At 37.6% G+C, this 23,128-nt stretch overlaps 1 protein-coding gene across 3 annotated transcripts in view; it reads left to right on the top strand.

Annotated features, from left to right (window-relative positions):
* bach2b (BTB and CNC homology 1, basic leucine zipper transcription factor 2b) overlaps positions 1–23,128 on the top strand; it is a 94,404-nt gene that overhangs the window by 17,453 nt on the left and 53,823 nt on the right. The window contains exon 2 of one of the 3 annotated variants that reach the window (XM_016680965.1): positions 5,623–5,820. The exons of 1 other annotated variant lie outside the window; for it this stretch is intronic. In XM_016680965.1, coding sequence (XP_016536451.1) covers positions 5,782–5,820 — 39 coding nt within the window. In that variant the 5' untranslated portion in view covers positions 5,623–5,781. The remainder of the gene's footprint in view (positions 1–5,622; positions 5,821–23,128) is intronic. One more of the 3 variants, XM_007570593.2, reaches the window with a different exon arrangement.

Below are 23,128 nucleotides of genomic sequence, written 5' to 3' on the forward strand. Positions count from 1 at the left end.
TATATTGACACACACAATATGCTGGTTTTTCAAATTATTTTTGAGAAGTAGCACTTTTTTTCATTTCCTCAAGGCCCAAATATTTTGTATATGTCTGTTTTATATACACAACATGAAAATAATTTAGGTAATTGTATGATTCATTAGTGTGTGTTAAACTGTGTGAACCTCATGCTGCTGTTTAATCGTTGCTCCATGTATTCTGTCCTGTGAGTGTGTGAGGCAGAGAGGCACTGAGGCAATGAAAGAATCAGCTGGTAAAGAAAACCCCGGCACCCCATGCCAATGTTTTAGTTCACTTGAAGAACATGATGCTTTACATTATTAAAATAATGTGAAGTAATAACATCATTAAAGTGTTATTACTTTGTTTAAAAAGTTCTGACCATGGTGAGAGTGCTTGTAATATTTTTTTCTATTATCATTCCAAATATCCTCAGTTATTTGCTTGTTTTTTAATAGGAGGTTGAACAAAGCATTACATTTATCTTTGCTTTTATATAATGATGTAGAGAATTGCTGTTGAAATGTTGATTTGAGCCTTTAATGACAGAGGGGGGCCGACGAAAGCGCTGTAGGTCAGAAACATCTCCTTCTGTTGTTGGGAAGTTTTGTAGCATTCTGTTTTTCTTCTCTTGCCTGTAAATAAGATACTAAATATATAGAAAATGTTATGCAGACAAATAGAACTAAAAAAATAATAATTTTTTGCAGATAAAGTGTGCAATCAAGCATGATTGTACACTTAGATCTGAAGGCATCCGGCTCTATTTATTTTTGACAAACTGGAACTTTGAAAGTTGTTTGTGCTGCTTTTGTCAGTTAGAGGGCTTCCTGCTGCTTCAGCTGAGCCTCTCTTATCACCCCTGCTAGGTTTGCACATGACAGCAGATAGGTATTGGCCAATGGTCAATAAAGTTTGAGTTTCTTAAAATAAAGACGTCTGATGGAAAAGTGATAGTTTCAGCGCGGTTTTCTCCACTTCTGCACAGGCAGGGGAAAGCTGCCGTGTTTTTTCCTCTGAAGTGTGAGATCATATCCTTCTATATGGCTCTCTTTTGTTCTGCTCACTGACATCGCAGAGAGAACAATGAAACAGTAAGATGCTTGTCAGTAATGGTGCAATCATCAGTACATTCTTGCTTTTGCAGAGAAATTTGTTTAATATTTATTTAGTACATAATTATGTGTAATAAAATAATATATACATATTATTTATATGTAAGAAATATCTATTTATTACACATAAAATAATATTATTTATTACACATAAATAATATTTATGTGTTTTGAACAAAATTTTACTTTATTCAAAATTACATTTTGAATAAATTGAATTTTAGTATTCAATTTATTCAAAGGACATAATTAAATACATAGTTATGTATTTCATTATCTGTGTGTGTTCGTTTGTGTGCGTGTGTGTGTGCGTGCTTGTGTGTGTTTACTAAGCCTGTAACATTGTACAGATTAATTCCACACAGAATTATGTTTTCCTGCCTTTAATTCTTATGAAGGTAATTTTTTGCTGACAGCAATGAAAACTTGACATTTAAGATTAAAATTAGTCTTGGATCTTGATTAAAATTTTTAATCAGGATCTCCAATTAATTATTCACAATGAATCCCATTTTAATCAAAAATTATATGTATGCATATAATTTTTGCTGCTACATTATTGAATAAAGAAACATATGAGCTCAACAGCAAATATATTTATTGCTTTTAATCTGTTTTGATCTGCTCCATCAGATGGGATCAGATTATCTCTTTTCAGCCTCTTTTCAGCCTCAGGACTCTCCTGGTCCTATTCAGGACCAGGAGTTTTAGGAACTTCTGGTCCTTCATGGAGCTTCTTTAGAAATGTGACTGTTGACGTTAGCATTGTGGACGTCTGTGATGTTGTTACATGTTTAGCATTGAGATGCTATTTCAGGCTGGAATAGCTTTGTTGACACACTAACTTCTTTTTGCACAACTTGAAGATAACAGTAGATGACAGCATACCATCAGGTTGTTTTTTGAAGCAGAAATGCTGCTGTTTGCTGGTTTTGCTTGTGTGTCAGATTTATGCACAAATGCAAAGTTTCTGCTTGGAAGTTTCGTAGGTGGAAAAATTTTGATTAATTGAGTTAAAAATTTGAATGTGTTAAGGATCTATGTTTGAATTAATCAAATTATTAGAATATTACATCATACCAATAAAAAATATTTTTAACACGGAAATACAGGCTTAGTGAAAAGTATGTTTAAAACCCACAATATGCAATGTGTAGCAGTCTAACAAAAAGTCTTCCCATCAGTGATGTTGTTGAACCAGTGGAGTGTAAAACAACAAAGCAGGTTGAGTGTGTGGTTTGGTAAAGAAGTGCAGCTGTACAAGAGAAGAAGAGAGTTGGAGGGAAAGAAGGGGGGGGCATCCTGTGAGACTAGCACAGGTGGTTGGGGTGGGGAGGTGGTGGTGGGGGGGAGTTGGCTTAGTGGTGGGTGGGAATGAGGAGGCTGTGGGCGTGGAAGAGCAGTAATGAGCCCACTTCCTGCACCGAGCCCCTCGCAGCACTGTAAACCCGTAAGCTCACAACAAGATCAGCAGGATTTGCTGCCTGTGGCTTTTTACCATTTTCAACACGCAGCCCCATGTTCTCTCAGATCAACTTTTCTTCTTGTTTTTCTGTCTAAGCATGAAACAATAAAGCAATAAGGGGGCAGGGGGGGAATCATTTTACAACAAGATGAGTGGATTTCATGTATGAGGGATTTAAATTGGGAAAGGTTCTGGTCTGTTTCCTAGTTGTTTTTTTTAAACTAAACTGAACCAAGACACTGAGTCTCACTAGGAACATGTGAAGTGAACCTCTGGGTTGAAGCCCAAACCGTAATGTCACAAAAAAGTCATGGATGAGATGGCAACATTTTATATATCTGATGTTTTAAAAATGAATGGATGCATAATAAAAATGGATAATGCATCTATAATCTTTAATAAGTTATAATAATTTGCTGGTTCCCAAAATCTGCTTTAAAAATACCATATACTTATATTTTTCCACTTTAAACATGCCAGTCTTTGGAAGTGACTTCAACCTGAAATATTCATGCTATATGTAATTGTATTTTTGGTGGTTTTGACACTTAAACGTTAAAAAAATCATGTATGTGTAATAAATTCGGCAATTTCAAAAATACATTTTAGAAATTATGTATAAATTTATTAAATTAAATTTTTTGCTTATTAAAATCAAATGTGATTGGCAGCTGGATTGAGTTTAATACATCATTATTTTTTTCAGTAGTTTCAGATTTTAAAGAACTCACACTGAAGGTCTGAAGAAAACAAGCTTTAAGCCGGTCAGCTTTGTTGGTTTGGTTGTGAGACGAGTGATGCAAGTCAAATTATTTTTTTTAAGTAGAAATAGGCTGAAGACACTTTTAGATCCATTTACTGATTTGATTGCACTTTTATTGTCTTTTACTTATTTAGCTTCTATTTAGTGTCTCTTCTTAATGTTTGCCTTGCAGAAAAATAAAAAAAACAACTTTTCCAATGTTGATAAAGTCATTTAGTTGTTTTGCTCCTGCTTGGTTAGAAAAATGGGGTCCAGTGTAACCAGAGAAAAGGTCATGGATGAATGCTATCACAGAGAATTATTTAATTTTTCATTTCATTCACTCAATAATGAATATGAAGAGTTTATGTACAACTAAAAGAAATCATGAACGAAAATGATGAGCAACAGAAAAAGTTGTCCATTGAGTACTCCACCAGATATGCTCCCTACCCCCAGAGCCCCACTGCCCCCACCCCAAACAACTCTTCAAGGACCAGCAGATAGACAACAGATGGGGAACAAAACAATCAGCACTCGTTTGACAGTTGTTATTTCTGGAGTGAACTTTGAAGATCCAAACAGAATGGAGAAGGTAAAGAAAACTGAGGATTCTATGACTTCCCGGTCAGCTGGGGCAGTTTTCCCTTCTGCCCCGTCACATGCTGCTGTATTCAGCTAGCTGCCCGGCCGGTGGTATCAAGGACAGATGGAGAAAGGTCAAGCAGGCTCAGCCATCTAAGGTCCTCTGTTGATGTTGAGTCACTGCTAAGTTCCACGTCAGCGTCAGAACAGCTCTGTGTGGACACCTGTCTGCTTCTTCCTCTGACCTTTACACACTTTTCATATTTGATCTGAAATTGAAAATGACACCACATCACAGCTGGTCTCCCTCATGATTGGTTCTTAGAATTCAAGCAGCTTGGAAGCATTCCAGCTGATCTACAGCTAGTGATATATGTGTGAGAGTGGTACCTCCTTTTATTTTTCTTCTTGTTTTAGCTTAATCTAAAACAAGCTTTCTTAAACAAGCTTTTGCTTTCTTCTTTCAACAAATGCTGCAGAAATGCAGCACATCAGCTGATTTGTTATTGGAACTGAGTAAACTGGGATTATCAGCTTTTACTTGTAAAAAATTATCAACAGTTTGAAAAGCAAGACTGAAAAAAAAAACAATTAAATACAATTCATGCATGAATTGTATTTCTCGGAAAAATATAAAAAATAATTAATAAAATGATAAATCTTTCAAAATCTGTTCTCTTTTAAATTATGCTGTATATTTTTATATTAAACGTAAAAAACATAAACTGATATTTATATTGTTTTCATCCAACCTCCTTACTAAGGATTTTTTATACAGTTCAAAATGCTTTAATCAAGTTTTATCTTTTTACAGTTTTGTTAAAGTAAGAGACTTTCAGGTACAAAATCATTTTGTTAAAAATGTTTCTATTTCCAAAAATATAACTTGTAAGATGCAGTGTGTGGTTTTTTGTTTGTTTGTTTGTTTGTTTGCAATACATTTTAGATAGCATGTGTTATACATTATTTTCCTTGAGCATTGCTCTTTCTAAATTATTTAACATTTTATTTTGAGTTTTATGCGTTATTATTTTTAAATACTTAATAAATAGCTAAAATCAGACAACTGTGTTGCCACATGTGGGAAAGTTTTATTTTATAATGAATTCAAAGCTTTTGTTTAAAACATATTATTTTAAAATACAAATGCAAGGATCATGTGTTTGTAATTTCTGCCGTTAACAAAAATATGCTAATTAGATGAGCTTCAAAAAGTTAATATAATAAGAAGGAAAGAAAGAAAGAAAAAGAGGAAGAGAAGGAAGGAAGGAAAGAGTCTGGCATGTTTTAGTACAAAAAAATCTCACAGTATTTACTGCAGTTCAGTTTTCCATCTATAACTCAACAAACATTTTTTAACTGATATATTTTACCATGAAGAAAAAACAATTCTGATTTATTTTAGTCACCCAGTTAAAGAAAAGCTAAAGTTCTGTGCTTTTTTAAAACTTTTTTGCTCTTATTTTTACTCCTGAAAGAAAGTGAGTTGTATTTATTCCTTTTTTTGCAACATTTATGCATTTGCAGGTTAATTCTGATTCCGACAGATATTTTTTACTATGTCTGTTTTTTAATAAAAAACAACAATTACTCCCTCTCCCCTGCCCCCCGACACCTTCCATTCGACACTGTGTCTTTTTGAGTTGTCTAATGTGATGGGAAATGGTCTTGTAAAATGTCTGACTTGAGCGTGGTGCACATGTTCGCGCAGCTTTCATGTTGAGAAGGGATGAGTAACTGTGGATGATAGGAGGGTCTGTGTTGGTGCTGCAGGGCCGCCCTCCCCACGCTGCGCCGAGCTGCCAATCATCTGTCCCACCTTGCATCTTTCTGACTGACAGTGATGTGTCCTCACGCTGCTCGTGGATAAATGATCACTAATCAGCCCCCGAAGATGAAGGACAAGTCTGTAAGTAAAACAAACACTTTCTATGCTTCACAAGGTTTGTTTCTACATGTCAAAACCTGATTTGTTTCTTTGGCAGGAAGGCTGTTTTTTCCTGTTGTGGTTAGGCTGTGTGAAGGCGAGGCAAACATTTGTCATGCTTACAAAACACAAACAAAAACTGTGCTACTGCTGCACACGTCTTCATTACTGTTGAATAGATCTTCTTTATTCACATAGTAGTAACATTTCCCATGACTTTTATACTGTTAGATGTTTACACAAATGTGTTGATGGGAGAGAACCATTTTTAAATCAAATCACATCAGATAAAGTCGCCAGAAAAGAATCAAGCCCACCTCCATGTTAACGACAGCAAAAACTACTTTGCTCAAAACTATTGAATACTTGGCAATGTGTGTGTTTCCATTTATAACTAACTGTTGCAAAGGAAATAAAGCTTCCTTGTCTGACTTCCTTTGCAGGTGCTATAGCACAGACTGTATTATAGTTAATTTTTAATGATAATTCATCCACAGCTTTCTCTGCTCTGCCTGTGCGGTTGTTTGAACATGTCTCATAATAATGAGCTCTGTAACACCAGTCCTACAGTTTCACCCTGTCTGTCAGAAGAGACATTCAAGCAGATCTTGTTAAGCCTTTAAAAGAGAAAGCACCATTCTTTGGTGATCTTCTGTGGAAGCGTTCACATGTTCTCTTAACTACACAAAGTGAGGACTACTTGTTTCTTCATAGTTTTCAAATAAACACCAGGTGTGTATGCGTGTGTGTGTGTGTTGTGATGCTGGTGAGCCATGGTTTGTGGTATTATGGAAGTTGTAAAGATTAAGTGCAGTAGCAGGACCAGAAGTTGTGAGAGTGCCCAGAGCACGTGGAGCAGTTGGTTTCTGTGGATCCCGCTCTGACACCTGCTCAGTCTCTGCTTCTTTTTACATTAAAGTTTATTAGGAGCAGATGAAATGTATGTTTTTGTTTTTGCTTCTGCCAAAAATTCTACTCATTATTAAATATCTGGAAAGGAAATAGAGAGATATTGCTATTTGGGTCAGAACAGCACATTGATGCCATCAGCAGCAGTGATGGTATGATTGGGTAAACAGACCAATGCTGGGAAATGGGTTCTTAAAAATCTTAAACTTTAAGGGTATGTAAAAATACCAGACTGAGCTTTAAGACTCAGTTTCATTTACAGTATCTAGGTTTTGTTGTGATTATTAATTTTTTATATTTTAATATATACTAATATTTTAGGAATTTCCAAAGAAAATTAAGAACATTGCAGACAACCTCAAATATTTTCTTCATGATACTGTCATAAAACAGTGTTTGTAGTCAGAGGTTTCTTCAGATTTGTTGTAACACTGACCACTATAGGCGTGTCTTCCTGCTTACAGCCAACAGCTCTTCAACTCTGTGCAGAAGAGACCCTGAGTCAATACTTCCTATAAACCATCCTTTCCTACAGCTACATGTTTGGGGAATACAGTCTGGAAAAAAATTAAGAGCCCACTGCCCTGAACCACTGGGAACTTCATGGTTATTCCACCAAATGCTGATTTCTGAACTCTTCCTGAGTGAAAACATTAGTATTGTTGTTTCTAAATGAATATTAACTCGTTTTCTTTGCATTATTTGAGATCTGAAAGCAAATTTGACAATTTCTCATTTTCTTCAAATAAATACAAAATATTTTGCTTGGAATTTTGGAGACATGTTGTCAGTAGTTCATAGAATAAAAGAACAAAGTTCATTTACTCAAACATATACCTGTAAAGAGTAAAATCTGAGATTTTTCCCCAGAGCTGTGTCTGTTCCAGCTTTGCACAAATAGAGACAGAAATGTTTCCTTATTCATCTCAGGTCATGTCTGAACTTGAATTTTAAAATTGCAGATCACAGTTTAATTTAGGTCTGGACTGCTGACTGCTGTGATCTGAACCACTCTATGGTAGCATTCACCGTATAATAATCAAAATTTAAGTCTAGATTTATTTTTGTTGCTGCAAATGAACGTAAAAAGACTGAAAAGTGTCTTAAAGAATTATTCAAGCAGTGGAAATGAAGGGAATGTAACGTTTGTTGACAAATGTATTTCAAGTGTCATCACACTTTTCATGTACAGCCATTATCAAGTTTTGTCAGGTTTGGTTTGCTGTGCGATTCCCCACCATAACAGACATATTCAAAAAAATTGAATATTATTGAAAAGCTCAATTATCTTACCACTAAGATAATTACTTAAATTAATTACTCACTGATGGATGTTTGAAAGCCTTTACTTCTGTTAATTATGATTTTCCACTTACAGCTAATGGAAACATGACATTTAACATGAGAACATGACATCAAAACAAAAGAAAGTCAACAATTTTTTAAAACAGAAATATGGGCTTAATGAAAAGTATGTTTAATACCTCCTTAAAGGCTGTTTTTTCAAAAGGTATTTTTAACTTGACAAACGAGACTGATTGAGACATATCTTTATTATCATTCTACAACAATCTAATTTATTGAATATGAGGTAATATTCATGTGTCTTACAGCAGAAGATATCCACACCAAACACAGATTGAAGGTCACAGAAAGAGTTGGATATTTTTTCCCCTGTTCTGTATGATTTTATCATAGCTATACACAGAATCCCTCTGGCTAATATAACATACTGACCTCTTCACAGGTAAACAATATCTGGATCTATCACTCTGTAAATACAGATTGTGATAAAATATTGATTAAACAAGACCTTTTTTTCTGCTACATGCTTCTTGTGTGTCCAGTGATGCTGCTGCTGTATCTCTGGCATAGATGTTTTGATGATTTATATAGATAACTCACCCTTTATTATGAAACACCTGGCATTTTTGCACCAAGCTGCGTTGATTGTTATGAATTAGGTATAGGATGGAAAGAGGAAGTGTCCTTGCTGAGTTTTGCAGAGTATTGTGTGTGTAGACATATTACCCATAAGTTGTGTTTGATCATTTCTGAAATGGAACTAGTTTTCTGGATGTAGGAGTTGATTTAGTTTATTGTTTGGTACATTTCAGTGTCAGCAGTCAAACATTTAATTTCAAACCTGTTGCTGTGTTCACCACACAGCAACAGACTCCATAACATATAGAGTTTTCCTCACATGTGGATCCAATAAAGAAGAACAGCGAAAGCCCCGCCTCCTCCTGTCTTTGTAAAAACATGGGAGGAATGCAGCTCTGACTCAGCAGGTGTTTCACAGCAGACATTTTGGCTTGTCACCACAGGAAAAGCACATTTGTTTCTCATGACACAGAATGTATCTGCATTCCTTCCACTTGAGATAGCCTCACAGTGCTGATGTGTAGCTTGGAACACATCGCAACACTTTGGAACATGGCCATGAAAAAACAAAATACTCTTCATCGTTGCTCCTCCAGAACCAAATGTCAATCAGGACAACGCTCCTAATCCAGTTTAGTCAGTGACACCCTCAAATAGGGATTTACCTCTGAACTCCAGATAAATGATCATAGAGCTTGAATTCCCTTATATTTGAAGGCTAGCATGTCTGTGGAAGAAAGGGAGAAGAGTTGTTTTAATTTTGGACAGAAGCATATCAGTTTGTTACACACTGTGGAGGACTGCACTTAAAGTGAAATTGAAAACACTTTTATATCAGATTTAAGATGATGTCCATGTCAAACACATGATATTCTGCGTAAAGAGCAGGAGCTGTAAGAGGTTCGTGAGCTGTCTGCCTTCAGATCCAGACACAGTTTCATTATTTACACATGACCCATGTCTGAAAGTTTAAGAGCTATTCCTTGTTGCCTGGGTTAATGTGAGGCCCCTCTGAAGTATCTGCGTTCAACTGTAAGAGCTTGTCTGCTTCCCATAATGCACCAGCCCATCTCCTGCCTGGTGCAGGCAGTGAAAGAGGCCATTGTTACTGTCACTGTGAGGCATATTGCATACATTTATTACACAGAGTGGGAGAAATGATTCCCATTATACCTCTGGAATGTCTTTGAATCAATCAGTCTGTATGGATAAATGCTCTTTTATACAGTTTAATCTATAAATTCATCATTTAAAAAAGTTTCTGCCTCCATGTTTCAGAGAAAAGAACAGAGGAGTGTTCTCTATGGTATAAAATAATTTGGTATAAACAGAATTGTGACTTTTTGCAAGCTAAAGGGTAATAACTTAATGCTAGTGTTCTAAGATGAATTCCATCTTTAGTGTGAGTAAAAACCACATGCAACCTTCTCTCTTTTGCAAAAAAAAAAAAAAAAGAAATAATAAAAAAAGCTTTGATTATCTCTCCCTGTAATTCTCCTCTCACACTGATCTGGATGATGTGTCGCTAACATCAGCTGGAAAAGCTTGCAGCTCCTCTCATGGATTTTTCCAGCATGATGTAATGTTCTGCTGATTCTCCAGTTATAATGCCATGTGCAGTGACATTCAAAACTAAAGAAATATCCTGCACTTTAAAAAGTGAATTCTCTCTACTCAGGCAGATCATTTATGCTTCACAGACCACACAAACCCTTGCAGCCCCCAAAACATAGCATTGTGTGCTTTTACATGCGTGAGAACATTTGACTGTCCATGTTCTCAGGTTACACGCACATGCATTCTGTACAAAAATAAGGCTGATCCATTTGTGGAACAAAATAATCTATCCAGAGCAAAGTCATTGAGCCAAGAGAGACACAACTACTAGAGGTGTTAACGAAGAGCCTGGTGCACCGATCATGAAACACAGCCTTATCTGTCAGTGTTGAATCTATTTTTACCCTGGCTGTATCACATATCACCTATTGCTCCTTTGTTCAGGGCTGTGGGATATTTCGGGATACTCTGATAGATCTCAGATAGTGCAGGAGTCAATGAGATGTGGAACCTCTCCACGACAGTTGATATCTTCCTTCAAGCATGTGTATGGTGAGGTAAAACCCAAACTGCCATTGACCTCATCTGGAAATGTTCTCTTCTATTCTAGACTTTCACCAGACCAATGGTTCTTACTCTGTTAAAGCAACAGGGTTGGAAATTTGCAGTGTCACCATATGAAACTGAAGAAAAATTAATAGGTGTTTTGGATATGGGTCACCTTGTAATGAAACGGTCTGTTACGCAGGCCTGTTGGTTTCATATAAAACCAACAGTCCTCTCCAATAGAGTGCTATATACAACATGAATCCTTAACATCCTTTTAAATAACTATAAGCCCAAGTAAATATGCCAAGCTTTTGAAACAAGAAGTAGAAAAGTAGTGCATTGGGTGTGGCGGTGGTGTAGGGGCAGAGCGTGTGACCCATGTATGGAGGCATCAGTCCTCAACATGGCCATCACAGGTTGGAGTTCTGGCCCAATGACCTTTGCCATATGTCTCCTCTCACAGCCTTCCTTTTGACTCAATGTGAAGAAAAGGCCACTAGAGCCAAAAACATCCTTCAAAAAAAAAAAGAAAGGTAGTGCATTCAATTTTGTTTGCATGAAAAATAAATTAGTCTCTTGATTTTGCCCCATAAACCTTCAACGTTTGTAGACGTATGAGGAGCTTAACAGTTGTTGTGTTCATAGATTGCTGCACTTGAGTTGTTGGTTTCTGCAGCTCCTCCAGGGTTTCCATGATGCTCCCATCCTGGGCATATCAGTTTACATGGACCTTCCTGTATTGGAAGGTGGGCAATGGTGAGAATGATTTATCTTTGTGGACAGAATTATGTACGGCGTTTACATCTCAACACGGCGCCCAGCGTGTAGCTCTGTCTTCACTGTAAAGTTTATGTATGGTCCCGGTTGACCAGAATGTTAGTGGTTAACGAACCAGCGCTAACCTCATCATGCAGCTTCAGCCCGGTGAGGAGCTTTCACGCTTGCCTCGTAGTCATATATCACGCTGGTTTTATTATTTTATTATTATTTTTAATATTATTTTTCCAGTTAAACGGTGCACCAAACCATATCAAATGCTTTGTCCACTTAGCCAGAGTTGATGCACACGGCCGCTCGGAGATCTGAAAAACTCGTCCCTCAAACTTGAGGAACCACAAAAGTTTCTGTGATTCTTATTAAAAACTCAACAGACACGAAATGGAAGAGCTACTAAAGCCACATTAGCAGCATTGAATTAAATCTCCTGTTTGTTGCGCATCTCTGCGCAGTGCAGTGGATTTAACTCATCACGCAGGGCTGATACAAGGCTGTCTGAGGCCTGGAGCAGAATTTGACTTAGGGGCCCCTCTTGCTGCTAAAATCATCAGCACCTCTAACAGCTTCTGTGTTAGATTTTGTGAAATCTGGGAGAGGGGGAGTAGTTTAATTGGCTAACCTAAAAAACAATAAATTATAATTGCAGTTTACTAATTTGTATTTGTGAACAAACAGAGTTCAAACTCTAAGATTAAACTCACAGCATCAGATTGTTGCTATGGTAACAAAACAATCTAACTATGAGTATTGTTCTTTGAACTTTTACAAAGTAAACTTGCCAGCTCCTTAAAATCTTAAATTTAAATGTTAACCAATTTAAATAGTTTAACTTATGTATACTGAAACCATTAAATCAAATTCAGCAGCATTGATAATCTCAATAAATAAATGTTGCATATGTATGTCTGTGGTCTGTGTTAAAATATTAGCATTTATGGGGCCCTGAAGGCCTGGGGGGCCTTATGGAGCCACTGACTTAATTTGGATTAAACAGAAGTGCAAATAATTGATATTCTTTTTAAATGTATTTTTTGATTTGTTGTTTTTAAGACTAGTTGTGGATTTAAATAGCATTTCGATTATGTTTTCCCGAAACATATAATTTCACTGTAATATTTTTACTTTTCCTGTCTACTTAGCATCTTTAATACAATAACATGGTGGACCGCCTTGGCATACCGAGGCTTAGCAAGTTTTCTGGGGGAAACCCTGCCTGGAATATTGTTTTAGAACAGTGTTTCTCAACCTTTTTTGGGCCAGTGCCTTTATCCAGGTCCCTCAGCTCCCCCCACCAAAGAATCTGTAAGCTACTTTGCACTGACTATTATTTTATTATTAATATTACTATCACTATTGTAGATGTTGTGATTTTTATGCTTGTTTCTGTATTTATCATCAAAAATAATTTCCCAGAGAACAAAAAAGCCATGTGAATAGAAATTATTTTCACAGTTGTCTACGAAAAATGCAATGAACATTCAAGTTAAAATCAGTAGGCATAACAGCAGTCAATCAGAGTGGAAAAAAATATTCTTATTTTGTGCCATTTTCTAGTTGTTAAATATTCCACAAAATGAGCAGATAAAAGTTGTACACCAATGCCAGTTTAAACTTTGAACTATTTGCAAACCGACTGAGCTCTGCAACATTAAAACATGGATAGAACTGTAACTACATTAATCATAACTCTTCTTCTCTTCAGCGTTTCTGTCGGTTTCTGGTGGTGCAGCTCTGTGCTGCCTTCAGGAGAACGGGACATCAGAGTATCATCCATAAAACTTCACCCACATGGCATTTATTGTGCAAACCAGTGCTGTCATTGGAAAAACAACAGTTCCAGATCCTTTTAATGCCATACAAATATGAGACAGAAACATGGATTATATCTTTATATAGATCTGTCTATTGATTTATAGATTAATAGTTTTACTGGACAGAAATTACAAAGAACATATCTGGAAAGTGTCATGGAGTCATGATACTTTCATGACTCCATGAAAGTGTCATGGAGTCATCAGCCTCATGACATTAACACTGACATGGAAAATAATATTGAAGAAATAAATATATCAAATCTAATTAAAAACATAAATAAGTGATAAGTTCTTTATTGTTATGGTCTGTAAGATATATTTATTCTCAGTACTAGATGTGGTCTCAACAAACCCATGGCACTTCAACTATATTATTTTACCTTTTATCTGGAAATAGTGTCTGTTTATTCTTGCCATACAGTCCTCTGTATTAATTATTGCTCGAAAGGTCTTGCCATACAAGTTTATTCCTCTATTTACTTTAGTTTCTTAGTTTATTCTTGCATTTTTTTCTTCATTCATTTCCATTTAGTTTCCTTTGATTAGTATCATCCTCTCTTGGTTTATTGCTATGTCCACTTTATTTCTTTCCTGTTGCTAGATTTATTTTATCGTTTATTGACCATCATTAATATTCACTCATCACCTGCTGGGGCTCCTAATCATCATATGCTTCACATCATGTGTTGATTTTTCACTGTTCAGCGTCGGATTCTCTGTTTTTATGCCATAATTCACATCTAGTTCGTCGCTTCGTTTTATGTCCCGCTTCTCCTGTTTCAGAGTTTTGCGCAATGTGCGCGTCTTTTTTTTAATTTTTTTATCCTGAGGTGCAGGGCGGTCGGGAAACGTATCGATGGGGAAAAGGCAGACTGACATAAACCTTTTAAAACAACGGAAACAATTTCTGCATTCTGATTATTGAAATTTAAAAGTGCTGTGTTGTTCTACCACCCCCGTTTCATACCGGACCACTTACAGTTCCGGTGTTATCGCTATAAAATGAACGCCCTCTATCGTGGTATCACTATTCTTTATTTAAATTGACCATTGACGATTTCTTTATTTAAATAGGTTCATTTTTCAGAGGGATACAAAGTGAGGGTATCGTGATTTTAGCTACCAGTAGCAAGAGGACGGAGCTGCGCCAGCTAACAGAAGCTAACAAACACTGAATAGAAGAGCTGCCATCGATACAGTTGCAGCCAAGCATGGTTTAATGTTACACAATACAGTTTTACCAAGTTGCTCAAACTCTAGACTGGCATTGTTGTGCATATAAGGTGTAAAGTTTACCTTCGACCAAACGCCCCCCAAAGGCATCCCAGCGCCCCCCTTTTGTAAAAATGTCCGCCAGCGCCCCCTGCCGTCCTCTGAACGCCCCCTGGGGGGCGGTACCGCCCACGTTGAGAACCGCTATTTTAGAACTTGTCTCTGCTTTAGATCCCTCCCTCCATTTGTTAGTATCCTGTCTGCTGTGTTACTTGGTCTCTGAGGTCAGAAACAAATAAGCTGCATTTATATCAAGATGATATTAAACTCAGGTGAACCCTGAAGACAGTTCCTCAGCATGCATTTTATTTGCGATCACCAGAGGCTTGAATTAGTCATTACTCTTATGTTACCCTCCTACCTAACAGTTAGGCACTATGTTTATTTCTCTGTCACATAAAATCCCAGTGCCATACAAAGTTTTTGGCTGCAGCACAATAAACAGAGAAAGGAGATGATAATTTCTGTAAACCATGTTGCTGGTTAGTACAAACCAAAAGACAGAGAAGAATTCTGCAGGCTCACCCAAACTCAAACTACTGCTTTAATAGCATTCATAGGCAAATGTGCGTTCTTCTTTGTTTCACTTCTACCATCTCATTGATACAGCTCCAAAATGAGCAGAATGAGAAGGATGACAGCAGCAGCAGTGCTTATTATCTCATTCAGAAAGACAGTTGGAAAGTGATTTGTTGAGTTTAGAGAGTAGAAGCCTGCAGACTCCCCTCATGCTGGGTTTGTTTGGATTGGGCTCTGATCCTCCTTTCCAGTCAGTTTCTGTGCAACTGTTTTCCTCTGATTCTTATGCAGTTATGAATGTGGTGGGGGAATGTGCGTGGGGTGGGCAACAAAGGATGATAGCACAGGAATTCACGCTGTGTTGGGTCATCTTGGATTTTGCTCCGTTCACCATTTCTACCCCTGCTGGGCATAGAGAGGGAGTTGTTTGCTAGTGGAACCCTGTTCTCCCTGGGCTCTGAACACAAGCATTTTTCAAGTGTTGAAGACCTGGAAATGATGTGCTGTTTTCTTGGTAGAAGCGCCGCAGAGTCCATTCATTCACTTCTCAAGGGCCACTTTGGCTTTTATTTTGAGCCAGAATCCATCAGGGACAACAAGTCAAGGGCTGCATTCCAGGTCTTTTCCACAAAGTCTGTCTTCTCCTGCTCTGTTAAGTGTAAACTCTGCACAGCCCCTTACTCAGTACCCGAGGTTTGTTGAGTCATGTGAGATCATGTACACAGAAACACAGGAGAGGTGGGGGCAGCTACTGTGGCTACCTCTAGGTAGTGGGTGGAGTTGAGGACGGGGGGAAGCAGAGGAACTAAAAGTCACAGGGCAGCAGACATGAGAACATGCTGCTGCTAGCTTTGTATAAGGTAATGTCTATCTAGCATGTTGGGTGGGACGGGTCCACTGATTTATTTTAATACACTTACAGCTCTGCCAGTGGGGGAAGGGATGTGGAGTCTGCCAGTTCATCTGAGGCCCGCTGTCACACCTCGGATAGGACAGAACTTATTAGTTGACAAACTCACCACAGAGGGATAAAAAACGTGTCAAAAGAGGCAAGTTCAGACTTTTCATCTGCATGATGTGGATTGTTGTTAACTCTGCTGGGTCTCAGCCAGGCAACTTCCTGTTACACATGCATGTTTTGAGTGCATTTCCTCGCAGTAAGGCTTACATTTAGCATTCAAATCTGTTTAGTATTGCAGTGATATGGAATAAGGAGCATGGAGTTGGGAATGTGGGCTTGATTTATCTGATTTGTCCAAAAAAAACCAATAAGAAATCAGTTCCTAAAAGGCGTTATTCTGACACAATACCCTGTGAATATTCTCGCGTTGTGTTTATGTTACTCTGTGTTTCATTCAAACCAGCACCTGCTTTACGTTACACACATTCCCAGCTGGCACATGTGTAATCTGTGCACCAAGACAGAGGAAGACAGCGGGGGCACGATGATAGTAACTTTCATCCTCGAGTTTAGCTGAAGAAGAAAGAGGAGAAGTTGGAGCTGTAAAAGATAACCTCCCGCCTCATGCAGTCAGGCTGGCAGACAGGAGAAATCCCATCCAACTCCTCCGACTCTGGTCATTCTGAGAGAAGAAAAAGAGCAAATCAAAAAGAAAACTGATACATGAAATCACACCAGTTTAAATGATTAATGAAATGAGGATAAAGCCACCTGAGTTTGTAGAAAGCAGCACTGAAATACAAAAGCAATACATGCTGTTGTATTGCTTATATGCACCTGAATTTTCATAATAACTGGTTTCATTTTTGCCCACAGATGTTAGGTAGAAATGTATGCTTTAAGACAAATTTTTCAAAAAGCTCCACAATAATTCATACTTTTTGACAAGTAATGTTATCCAAGGGAAAATATATTTCATTATTAAATTAAAAAAAACTAGCATTCACAGAAACTACTAAAAGCACTTCATCATATGTAAGAAAGCTTGATTGGTTTGTTTGTGAATGACCAAATGTAGATTAAGGAGAGTCTGAGCTCAGGGGAACGGAGCTTTGGTGAAGTGGAGGTTAATGCCTCTGCAGAGTTCTCCACTTCGCTCTGTGTGGAGCTGCATTGTCCCTCAGTGTGCTGCTCCTGCAATGGACAGGCAGCCTGTACTCGATGTTTCCCACACATACACTCCACCATGCACCCTAGAGCCCCAGCACCCCAATGAAAGTCCCCATCAAACAGTCGATGTATGCAGATTCCCACTGTATTGTCAAGACTGACAAGATCCCAGAGGAAGGGGAAAAAACAGCTTTCTTCAGTTTTGTGTTGAACCCAAAAGAATAATCTGAACAAAGGTGGAAGAACTGAAACTTTACTTTTTGTTTTTAGTTTAGCTTAGCCTAAAATACAAATATATTTAAAACTGCCTTGTAAATGTGTACAAGTTGGGGTCATTGTTTTGTTGGCTTATTTTTGTTCTGCATTCCTGCTCTGGGGCCTAGTCACCATGGAAACCATTATGTGGGGCAACTGGCAGTGGAAAACTTTAGAAACCTTCTTGGAATATAGTAATAACTCCAAAGCTCACACCCCACTCCCCTCCTTTCTCTCTACTCACCTTCAACCTCTCTCTCACCATTGTCTTTACAGCTAGCTCACCTCAGGCAGCGTTCTTAGGATTTCAGGCCACAGTGCTGGAATGTTGAACCCTAAGTTCATTTCACAAAAATAACATTCTCTGGATCCTTTAAATTCTTACTTTAGTCAACAACAAGAAATGCAGGATTTTTCAATGCAGAAAATCAATTTGATGTGTCCTGCTGCGTTAAAAACTCTCTGATGTAGCAAAAACCAGGCAGGACAAAAAATATTTTGCTGAGACACAAACTTTGCAGAGGAAGTGTTGCTGATTCAGATTCAATCAAATTGTCAGGGTGAAGTATTACCTTATTGCTCACAACTCATTTCCATGTGGAATTCCTGCTGGCAAAATAAGTACATCAACTGAAAATATTCATCATCTTGGCACTACTCAAAGGTTCTTTGAGTAATGGCAAAGAACTTTTGTCATTACTTCTTTTTCTGCTTTGCAGCTCTGCGTGCCAAATTTGTTTGCAGAAAATAAGACTTCCTAGAGCTCCACTCAGGCTGAGGTGATTAGCAAAGCTGAACCCCATAGTTCCTTGGCCAGATTCTGTATTGCTTTAAGTGTGCATCAATATAAACACGTCTCAGTCGCATTTTCTGCAGGAGATATTTTGTGTGTAACATGTCTGAATAGGAGCCTGAAAGGTGCTGTGCTGTGTGGGGGATCCAGGCTCATTCTGTAGCATTCTTAGGATGTCTTTGTTTGTGAATTAAGGAGGGTGATATGTAGGCTTTCTCTGTTTAATCTTCAGCACAAAAAGTGGATGAAACACACAGCAGTCTGTACCCCACCCCCACCTGCTTTCAATGATGGCAGAGGGTCTGGAAATATTGACACACAAAGCAGAGAGCAGCCCTGAAAACCCAGGAATCCCCCTGAGAAGACACTGGGAGGGAGGGTGAGGTGGACCCTTGGAATGCACTCCGAGGAGTTAGTCACTTATTTACAAGTTGAACTCGGTGAACCCTGCCTGACTCAGCCACTTCCACCCAGGCCAGTCTGGCTTACCTCTCCCTCTCACTTGTCCCTCTGTTTTGTTCTTTACCCAGGCCTGAGGCTCCCCATTTGTTTGCCCCGCCCTTCCATCCGCTTATTGACAGGCATGTCACATTCATGCCCCTCATTGGGTGGATTCTTAACCTATGCTTGCAGTAGCCTAATCCAGCCCCCACACAACCCCAGTCACCCCATTGCTCTCCATGAGCTGCGAGAGTTGAGGTCATGAGTTCGTGACGAGTAGCAAAACAAATGTCAGTCGGAAGCTGCGATGCCATGAAGTAAAGCCAGGGAAGCAAGTATCGTTCACACATTTCCCTCTATGATAACATCAAGCAGTTTGTGGAGGAATTTTGACAGTTTCCAAAAAGTACAGACTAATTTTCTTGTTAAGGCTTCAGGATTACTTCGGCTGTATGCTTATTTTTCTGCTTACACCCAAGATAACATATGAGCCCATCTGTTATTAGACAACATCCTCTAAGTCTGGTTGGTTGTTATGATCTGTAGTCATCCCAAAGATCAAAAAGCACACTTTCAGGGATTCTTGACTGCTTTGTGTTGAAAATGACAGAAATAAAAGGTCAGATCTTGTGTAAAAGCGCAGAAGCTGATGTGCTAATGGCAGTGTTTCTGACTCATTCTTAAAGCCTCCTGTTTGCTCTAATTTCTTCTCTTATTAGTCATAGAGGAGGTCAGAGTTTGTCTTTAAAAGCAAACTTTTACAAATACTTTTTTATTAAAATGTTATTTGTTAAATATCTGAAAAGTTTGTTTTTTAAATAAATAATTAGAGAAGAATTTTACCTTATTGAATCTGTAGCAGCCTGCAAACAACTTGATGTTTTAGATTAGGAGCATAACTTCTCTAAGCTCAGGTTCAATAATTCTAAAACTCAAATTGTAAATCAGAGTTTTAACATAACCAACTAGTTAAAGTTAGTTAAATTTTACATAAAGTTCACTAAAAATCAGATTGCCTCATTCAGATGAATGTATTTGAACAGATTTTCTCAGTTAAAAACCTCCTTTATGAGACACTATTAAATCATGACCTGTTACTTTGAAAAAGCAATAAGACTATCAATTAGTCATTACTCCTTTAAAAAGTAACTTAGTTACTCAACTGATTACTTATTTAGAAAAGTAACTAAGTTAATGAAATATGAAATTATTTTGTTAGTCATATAAAAAATTATTATGTATATAGTTTTTGTAAAAAATAAAACGTTCAAATGTAAATGTCAAGTACCCCTGTAGTTCTTAACTACAAGTGCTGAACACATTACTAACATATTAGTGCTATCTGTAGAATATAGTAAAATAAAAATAGCTGTTATTGTCCCACAGAGGAGAAATGAATTGCAGTAGAGAAATAAAATCAAGGAAAAAAGTATCAAACAGTAGATGCAAAAATTGGTTTTGAGTTACTTTGGCAGAAGCAGAAATCCTCTTCTGCACCATTAAATATAACATTTAATGCAACACACTTAATGTAAACAGTCAACTATAAGCATTAACAAAGGAACATGGTTAACCAAGGAAGAGGGTCTACTGTACTGTCCTCGTCATAGAGGTTATACTTTTTTTTCTTTTTTATCTTCTTTTGCTCTTTCCTTTGGTTTGTTGTTTTGTTGTATTTCCTTCTAATTCATGTAAAGCATGTTGAATTGCCTGGTTGCTGAAAATGTCCTCTATAAATAAAATTATCTTACCTTGTATAAAACTGAATAAACTTCAGCCATAAATCATGTTTATATTAATTTAAATTTAGTTTCAGTTCCTTGTAGTTTCATTGACATGTTTGTGTCATATGTATTGGTTAAAAATAGCACGTGTGAAGTGAAACAGTGCTTTAAACATGAGTTTCCTGTTGTTTCTAATGACCAGAGTGTAGTACCTCTCCTCTATGCAAGTTTTTTTTTACAGTTTGAGGGAGGATCCATTACAATATGTGGGGCCTAACAACAGCACATGTCTCACCAAGACTTATCTACCAATTTTAGTCTTGTATACATCAGTAGTTCAATAGCAGAAGGATGGGAATGATTCATCCCTTTGCAACAATGCCATCACACATCATATGTTAATCTGGCCCAACAGATTTTAAGTAAAGTGCCATCCTGCCTGCCATTGCAACATTAGTCACAGTCACATTGTAATTTTGTAATTTGCAGCCATAAATTAGGTTACATGAGACTGACTCTGTGGCTTTTGTGGCCATTAACTTTGCATATTCTCCTTGTTTTTCTTTTCCATAGAAAGTACTCTTGGTCCAGCTGTGTCTGCCAGAGGTACCTTCTGGTTAAACAGGACTGTGTGTGCAAAGTCAACAATTAATTGAATCAGTTTTAGTCTCTTACATAAAAGCTGTTTATCATTTGATCTTCTATGTTTGACTGAGTTTGTACTGTTATAATTTGACTGAACTGGAACTTATATGATTGGATCTTAATATGGCTACATGGTTGGATTGCGCTAGAATTAGGAAAGACCACTATTATATTTCCTACTTTATAGTAATATCATTTGAATTAATCATCCTGTGATAATAATACTAGACCCTAATTGTTGATGCTTCCCACTCCTGACAGCATGGTGGTGACATTTGCTATTTTAACTCATTCTCCACTGTTCCACTTTCCCACTATGCTGTGTTCATGCTTCAAAATAGGATTACACACACTTATTGTGTTATGACGGCCCCTTGGTACCTTGGCCTCAATTCTGTTTGTGGTAATCATTGGACAGGACATTAAGGTGTCGTTGTGAAGTGAAGGGTCTTGGGTTTGAAAGCCTGAGGGTCCCATTCTCACTTTACTGTTGGTAAAACAGCAAAAAGCTGCACTAGAACAGTCTACCACTATGTGAAGTTACCAGTGTGAGAGTTAGCTCCTCTGAGAAATAGACTGGTCACTAGTCAGTGTCTGCACCAAGTCGACGAGTTGAAGTGTGGTGGGGTCTTTCTACATTCCAGTCTTCTCTTGTGGTCATGTGATGTGAATCCTGACCTAAGTAATGAGGTCCTGAATACAAATGGCTGAAATGATCTTTGTCCACAGGATGACTGGGCTATGCTTGACCCATTCTGTCCTCTGATGGAACCTTGAAGTAGAGCCACTGTTCCTCCTCATCAGTTGCTGGATTTGAGATCTGATCAGAGTGCCTCCTCAGCACCCCTCTTTCAATGTCTTCCAGCCTTGAGGAGATCCTAGAAATTACCCAGAACCTGTTGGAAGGACTACTAGCCTGATATAAGGTTGCGTCACTGGTTTGGGATGTCCTGAACATGTTAGGAACCATTACTAGCTCTCCAATATGCAGTGTACAAAGGATTATTTTGGACTGTTTAACCAATTAATTAATTGACATAAAAGGTGTAGTGAAGTAAACTATTTGTTCATTAGAAAGTTTTATTTTTGGGCCAGTATTTCTATTTGTGGTGTTCTGAGTATCTACAAAAAGACAGTGATGAGTCAATTTTGACTTCATTACAATAAATATAAAATGTTGAGATAAAGTTTGTAATGGTTCAAAATAGAAGTTCTTAACATCATTTCCTAATGTAAATCAATTGAATTAATTTATTCCACTTCTCTGAAACTTTATTTGTTTTAAAACTGTCGCCTCAGTAATGTGTTTATGTGAAAATTATGCCAGTGATGGTTTGAGGGCTTAGATTTAATGGCATGCCTATGGTTAGTTTGGGAATTTACCAACCTTTTTTCTTGAAAGCTTGGTGATTCAAAAAGTCCCTCTGTGGTTTAAAGCCAGACTACCAGCTTCCGTCTTTCTGGCCCACATTGCTATGATCCTGCTCAAGTATTACAATCAGGGAAATACACCAAAAGTAAAACTTAAAAGTTGCTGATATGTTGTGTGGAACTCCATCAAATCAGTGGAGTGTGGTGTGTTTCAGTGGAGATGAAATGTAAGTAGTGCAATGTGCAAACAAAGCTCAACTAAGAAAAGGTAATAGCATATTTGTGCAGGAGAGCAGAGCAGGTCTAAAGAGTTGGGGTCTTGTCTGGGACACGACACCAGAACCTTTTTTTAAGAGACCCCAGAAAAAATACTTTCATTCTTTAGTTTAAAAACCTGTGAACATTCTTCTGCTGTTTCAGTTACAGCAGAAAGGCAAACATTAGTCAGCTTCACTGTAAAATATAGTGGAGTATTTGGTATCAAAATTCAAAATACAGCAGAATGTAGAAGATATCAGGTGAATAGATCCTGAGAATCAGGCTGAAGGATGTAAAACATTTGTTCAATTTAGTCCTGTTGTAAGATGGACAGGTTACCTGTCAAAACTAAGTTGTTAGTGTAACAGTGCAGCTTTTACTGACATGTCTTCTCTCAGGCACTTTCCGTTTGTGCGGATCAGACTTTTTTCTCTCTTCTGCTGTGGCAGTT

This window comes from Poecilia formosa, unplaced genomic scaffold, assembly GCF_000485575.1.
Source record: "Poecilia formosa unplaced genomic scaffold, Poecilia_formosa-5.1.2 Scaffold264, whole genome shotgun sequence".
In the NCBI taxonomy this organism is placed as follows: domain Eukaryota; kingdom Metazoa; phylum Chordata; class Actinopteri; order Cyprinodontiformes; family Poeciliidae; genus Poecilia; species Poecilia formosa.